This window comes from Phoenix dactylifera, chromosome 8, assembly GCF_009389715.1.
Source record: "Phoenix dactylifera cultivar Barhee BC4 chromosome 8, palm_55x_up_171113_PBpolish2nd_filt_p, whole genome shotgun sequence".
Lineage (NCBI taxonomy): Eukaryota > Viridiplantae > Streptophyta > Magnoliopsida > Arecales > Arecaceae > Phoenix > Phoenix dactylifera.
In genome coordinates this window covers 457,204-463,833 of record NC_052399.1, presented here as the reverse complement: position 1 = coordinate 463,833, position 6,630 = coordinate 457,204, and the positions used below count along the sequence as shown (strand labels likewise).

Below are 6,630 nucleotides of genomic sequence, written 5' to 3'. Positions count from 1 at the left end.
CAAGCATTACTGAAGGAATTGTTTCTTTTGCCGTTCCACTAGAATTACGTGGGAGGTTTGAAGTACGAAATTCGTGAAAGAAATATGCATCGAAAATGGCACCCAGTCGTGGCCGGCCACGTAACATTTTTAACAAGACATCACGTATCCTATCGCCAAGGATCCGCACTGCGTCAACGTCGCGATGATCCGCTGTGCTAAGTGGCCGGATGTGACATATAAATCACAAGCATACACGGAAGGAATGAGAGGCTTCTTGGTTGTTTCCGCTATACATCAGCTTCTCGTTCTAACACGACCATGAAGATTTCATGAAATCCTAATCCGTTTACTTATAACAAGCAAAAAGAATGTTCGATGTGCATTAGAAAAAAAGAAGAAGAAAAAGAAGAGGAGGGTTACCAAGCTCATGTTCTGACTATGGAATCCAGGATTTAAAAACCTTAATTTTTTCTTTTATTCTTTAGTATCTTTCTTCCTCTTTCTTCTCATGTTAATAGTATGGAAAAATATATAATAGGGGGTCTTGCATGCCCAAGTTTTGATAAATAATATTTGATCCCATCATCCAAGTTTCCAGAGTATTTGATCTCATATATAGTGTTTTTTTTATTCCTTCTCTTTGAGAGTAAAGGTTACTTCATGATCTGTTGCATAACTCTCGTCATCATAAGTCATCCGGCCATGAACTCTTGGTAAATTTGCTTTCTTCTACCATGTCGCTCTTTCCACCTTGTTGGGGTTTACAAAGTATCCTGGCTTTTCTGGCGTCTAATGCTTTGTCAGGAGATGCATCGTTTAAACTTTTCTCAAGATGTTGACCTTTCATGAATCCCAACATTATGCAGATCGACGTCGAAGATAAAGTGGCCATAAAGATATGTGATGATCTTTTCTTTTTTCTTCTTTTTTTCTTTCTTCGTAACCAAACTAAAAGGATTGAAAGTATCTAGCAAGACTTGGGTCCACCAAATGACACCCCTCTCCTCAGTCTATCGGATAGGAAAAGGTCTTAGTCTCGAGCAATAAGACATGGCGCCTAACAATTGCCTCGGAGGGAAAAAAAATAAGAGAAGGATATGATCACCAAACAAGAAAACATGTCCTTCCTTAGACACTGACACCGATTGCTATATTTACCTCCTAAGCATCTAAATTGAAGCAATGCTTCTAAAACAAATCAACCCCTCGTTTAAGTCCTGATGTTCTCGTCAGACTGAGAGTTCAAATATATTCAAATCTAATCATAAGCACCATGATCAGCCTGTGGTCAGTTCTAGTGGATCCGTGCTACAGTGTTCCATAGTCTATATAAGTTATAGGCCAGGTCCGCTCTGATATCATTTGTAACAACGCAGGACCTCGTCCAAAATATCTAGTCGGAAGGTATTGTTTTGAGTTCCTTCGTCCTGCATAAATATCCAAGATCTCCACAGCGAATAACAGATGTGAGACTAAGCACACACCCGCACGGGTCGTCACATATGGCATGGTCAATATAATTAGCTACCTTGAAATGATTTGATGTTGTGGTTTGGTCAAGTTCATTGTCTAGTAGGGAACAATATATAGCACTGTGATTAATATAATTAGAGACCTAAGAGGATTAATAGGTAGTTCTCTTACCAATTTCTCCACTTAGTGCTAGCATCTAGCTTAGTCCATCTCAACATATGTGAACACAAAGAAAGCTCCAATTGAGTCCACATTTTCCCTCAAAAAACAAAAACATCATTAGCTTTAACTTTTACCAATTATGCGCTGTGATCAGGCGTTGAATCGTTAAACATTTTAAGGGGTTTCATAAATTGTCGTTTCCAAAAGTGAGTTCATGACTTGAATGCTTACAAATGCCAAGAACCGAGGCACTAAATTACGAGGCACGAAACCTGCATGAAGCGTGGAGAAAGGAAGCTCACACAAAAAGTGGATGAATTACTCTATATTGCCTCTTTGGTGTTTCAATCTCCTAATAAGTTAGTTCACAATATGTTTTAGATTTCATTCTTGCTCCAACAGAAGCGAGTAAATTGATGGATAACTTTAATTCATCGATCTTTTCTGAAAAATTATTTTTAAAAGAAATCCAATTCAAATGGTAAATGGACCCTAGATGGATCAACTCATTCCGGGTTAATCTGATGGTAAGATCTTACAATCAATTATTGTCGCGTTTCAGTACTTTTATAAAGTCCTGCAGTAAATCTAGGACATGTGATTCAGCAAAATTAGTGAGTCATTAATCCCTCCGAAAACGACACTGCTGTTTTAAGATTATGGAAATCATTGTACTTCTCAACTTACATCACCAGAATGACGATGAATAACATGGTGAAACAGGCCATTAGAACACCACCATTCTCATTATAGCACAGCAGCGAGATGGATGAGGACCGCTGCTTAAATTGACCAAGGACAGGTCCTGTAACATTTAGCACGCTGAGAAGAGGCTAATTTCCTAGATGCATTTCTCATGCACCACAGATGGAAAATGATTTCTATTGGGAAATGAGCAAAGTTTTGGAGAGGAGAAAAGAGTGGGCCATAAGATGTCATACTTTTAACCAACCGGATTTCAAAGCTTCTGGTAGAACGTTATGACCAAAAAGTGGGAGGGAGAGGCCGAAGCCAAATGAAACTTCTCTATATAAACACCCCCACCCCTCACTCCTAAAGCCATCATCATACCCTGCGGACTCACAACTGTTGCAGGTTTCTCTCGCAGCCATGGTCTCGGCAGACGCCATCCGCACTGCGGTGGGGATTTTAGGTCAGTCAAGACATTATTCTCTACTTCACAACGGTCGTTTCCCTGAAATATTTATAGTACAGTCCTCTCTTTTACTACTATGATTATGTTGGCACTGCTTTCTTTGGACTTTTTATTCCTTTTACGAATTTGAATTATGTTGATTTACAACTCGGAGTAATCAAGCAAAATGCAATTCTAATAATATTTATTGGTGGAAAGTGACTTAAATTACAAATGATGATAATTCTCATCACAAGTTTGCGAAAATATGATTCAAAGTATGACTATTCACTGTTGCAATCCAAGTATTCTAGCAACTCATAGCACCAAAAGAAATAAAATCTCAGATTATGGTCCTCTGTTTTGTCTGGATACACACACACACACTCTATTAATGCTGTATTGACCCTTTTTTTTCTGGTGCAGGAAATGTTATAGCACTAGGCTTGTTCTTGTCTCCAGTGTAAGCACGAATTAATTACTCAAAGCTTCACAGACTAAGATATTAATTTAGTTTTCTAGGTCTACGAAAGAACTAATTAATTAAGTTAGCCTCTCTCTCTCTCTCTCTCTCTTTCTCAGGCCAACCTTTTATAGGATATGGAAGAAGGGTTCAGTGGAACAATTCTCCCCGGCCCCATATCTTGCCACCCTTCTCAACTGCATGTTTTGGGTGGTGTACGGGCTGCCTCTAGTGCACCCCGGCAGCACTCTGGTCCTGACCATCAATGGGTCCGGATCCCTTATAGAGTTCTTCTATGTGTTCCTCTTCATCCTCTATTCCGAAGGGCCTCGAAGGCTTCGCGTGCTCCTTATTCTCCTCGCCGAGATCGCCTTCGTGGCCGCCGTGGCTCTCTCCGTCATTGAGGCCGCCCCCGACTACGACCGCCGCACTTTGATCGTTGGAATTCTCTGCGTCTTCTTCGGCACCATGATGTACGCCGCTCCGTTATCGGTCATGGTATGTTTGGGTAGTTAAACGGTTGGTAATATAGTTCATAGCACCACCATCATCCTTCTATAAGATAAAAGGGAACGGCAGTCTCTTTGGTGTCAATTTAATCATAGAACGCAGCTTTTCTCTGTGTTTGTGTTCATATACATGCATGTCGCGCCAGGGCTAGGTACAGTTACCAATTAGGTGGAATAGGGTCAAGAGACTCTGAAACTTGGTTTTAGTTAGTGGTTTAATTGCAAGGCTTATATCCCATGCGATTTCAGGTAGGGGAGTGAGTTTCTAATTCTGCTAGTGGCAGTGTGGCACTGAAGTGCTTTCACTAGCGCTTCCCTTTATGTTTCGGTTATGTTTATAGCTTTAATTTATGGCACAGCAACTGCTTAAGATGTCTATAGTTTGCATGGAACTGATGCTTGCGCACATGCATACACATTAGGATGTTTGCCCAACCTAGTGTCAAGAAATATAGGCCACTATTTCTTGTACCAACAAAAATGTGAGCCATTCTTTTAGTTAATCTTCTTTCTTTTTTTTGGGACATTGATTTTCTGTGAATGAGGGCTGGGTTGTGTTTTTTGATGGGTGCAGAGACTGGTGATTCAGACAAAGAGCGTGGAGTACATGCCTCTTTTCCTCTCAATTGCCTCTTTCTTCAATGGCGCTTGTTGGACCACCTATGCTCTCATTCGTTTCGACCTTTTCATCACTGTAAGTGCTCGTCCTTCCCTCTCTCTCGTGCACCAAGAACCAACCAATTTGGGGGTACTGGCTCGCTCCATCAGTTCAGTCCAAGAACAAAGACAAGTTGACAACGCTACTACTGAAACAAATTACGTTCTTGGCGGTGCAAACAGCGACCCCCCAATTCGGGGACAAAAACAACAAACTCATCTATTTTAAGCCTAGCCTATAAGCATAACAGGGTTTCTTTGTCTCGTCCCCAGATACCCAACGCCCTTGGAGTGTTATTTGCAGTAGCTCAGCTGGTTCTACACGCCACGTATCACAAATCCACAAGGAGACAGATTGAAGCTCGGAGGAGCAAGGCAGAGCTGAGTTTGGTTGAGGTGGTCGCCATGGGAGAGACCAACGAGACCCGCAAGGAAACCCAGAATGGCCATCACCCGTAGACCCAGAACACATGATGCAGCACAGACACCGGTCGCTAATTTCCACTTTCTTGTTGCTAACCGTGTCTCGGTTTTTTGTTCTCCGTGTCGTAGTTTTATACCGTCTTTTTTGTTTACGACACCGGCTAGGTTTCCATCTCAACCAAGACATCGGTTTCGTTCGTCGTTAATTCTGGAGGAGTTCAGAACTGAGCTGCTCATGCTTTCAAATCTCTGTGCCAAATCTCTTCCATGCTTACAAGAAACATGGAACTTCAATACTTTTAGGATGCTATGGAAGCCACATTGGATTTCATGTTTGCAGATAGTATGCACGGTGTCTGCAATTATGCACCGCAGCTGAATGCCATCATTTTCTGAAAGCTTGTGGTGCATCATTGCAGCCAAAATAAACAAATCTGGGAGCACAGTAAATTGATCAACACCAAAGCCACTAGCTTGGTTTGATCAGAAGTAACAGTCAAAAAGCATATTTAACAAATCGAGAGAACTTGTTCTTGCAACTTACATCAACTCAAAACTCTGAAAATATCTTGACGAATGATCGTGCAAGAGAAAAAAAGATTCAAATAGGCTCCTTCAAGATCATACATCCCCTGGATTCTCAAATCAAATATATAAGATAAACAGTTATCTTTGGAGATATAAGTTTCTCATACTTAAATCTTGGCGTGAAAGCAATATATAGATACATCACATTAAACCAGGAGAAACACCACATCATCCTGCCAAATTCAAATGATGAATACTTACATTCACCATCAAATCACATAAAAATAGACTTGGAAAAACCACTCAGCACCTTAGGATCCTACAGAACTATGTATATATTTCAGGAATACAGATTAATTCAAATTTAAGAAAGACAATTTGGAAAAAAAAGAACCCAAGGAAGACAAACTCATACCAAATGAAAGGCTAAAAACAGAATGCAATATCTTTAAACTGATATTTTTTGTGCACCCACTACAAAAGTTTATAATCTAATTTAGAATTCATCATGAGACCCTATAACTCAAACTACATATCCTAAGTAGACCAAAGAAAATTTAAGAGGCAAATACATCAAGAGAAAATAAGTATAGCCATCGCTACTCTGCAATTCTGTTATTTATGATATAACTAATATAAACAAAACATTTAAAGTACATATTGAAGCAAAATAATCCAGAATCTACAACCATGCACCATCAGGCTGCTGCCAAAGTCATAATATACATCAACCAATGTACCAGAAATAGCTATTACTAACTTAATATATTTCTTCTTTATCCTGCATGATCAAGTTCAAAAATCTGCTATAATTTCCCCTCATGAATTTCCTACCAACCTCCAGAGGTTCATATATCTTCCTAATGGGCAAATGCATGATGTAGATGAGGATATAAAACAAAGGATAAGCAAAGAAACAATATTAACGCAAAATTTTAACATCATCTGACCAACCACCTCAAGGATAGGCATCTAATAATTTTTATATAGGAACATCTGATCAACCAGTTAGGAGCTATTGGCAGCCAATTTGTGCAAAAAAAAAATGCCAAAGATTAGTTCTACTCCCAGTTCACCCCTCCCAGGACCTCAAATTGCCAGGACCATAACTGGGTAATGGCCTCAAATTTTATAACACCAGCAGAATGTAACAAAGCTATCACAGGATCAACCCTGCCCCTATATTCTGTTAAATCAAGCACCAAACCATTAATCCAGTTAGCAAATGCTATCAGATTTATCTTATTTCTATTTTACTCCGCATTGCTGCATAGAAAACCAAGGGAAAACATAAGAAC

General features: G+C 39.8%; 1 protein-coding gene across 1 annotated transcript; it reads left to right on the top strand.

Annotated features, from left to right (window-relative positions):
• The first annotated feature begins 2,659 nt into the window (after positions 1-2,659).
• LOC103697053 (bidirectional sugar transporter SWEET4-like) lies at positions 2,660-5,135 on the top strand. Its single transcript, XM_008778822.4, has 5 exons — positions 2,660-2,770; positions 3,179-3,215; positions 3,335-3,713; positions 4,299-4,418; positions 4,655-5,135. The coding sequence occupies exons 1-5, from the start codon at positions 2,728-2,730 to the stop codon at positions 4,838-4,840; spliced, it is 765 nt and encodes a 254-aa protein (XP_008777044.1). The 5' UTR covers positions 2,660-2,727; the 3' UTR covers positions 4,841-5,135.
• The last annotated feature ends 1,495 nt before the right edge of the window (positions 5,136-6,630 follow it).

Coding starts and splice junctions, on each gene's coding strand:
- LOC103697053 (XM_008778822.4), top strand. CDS start 2,728: ATGGTCTCGGCAGACGCCATCCGCACTGCGGTGGGGATTTTAG. Junction 2,771..3,178: donor CACTGCGGTGGGGATTTTAG/GTCAGTCAAGAC, acceptor TTTCTGGTGCAG/GAAATGTTATAGCACTAGGC. Junction 3,216..3,334: donor GGCTTGTTCTTGTCTCCAGT/GTAAGCACGAAT, acceptor TCTCTTTCTCAG/GCCAACCTTTTATAGGATAT.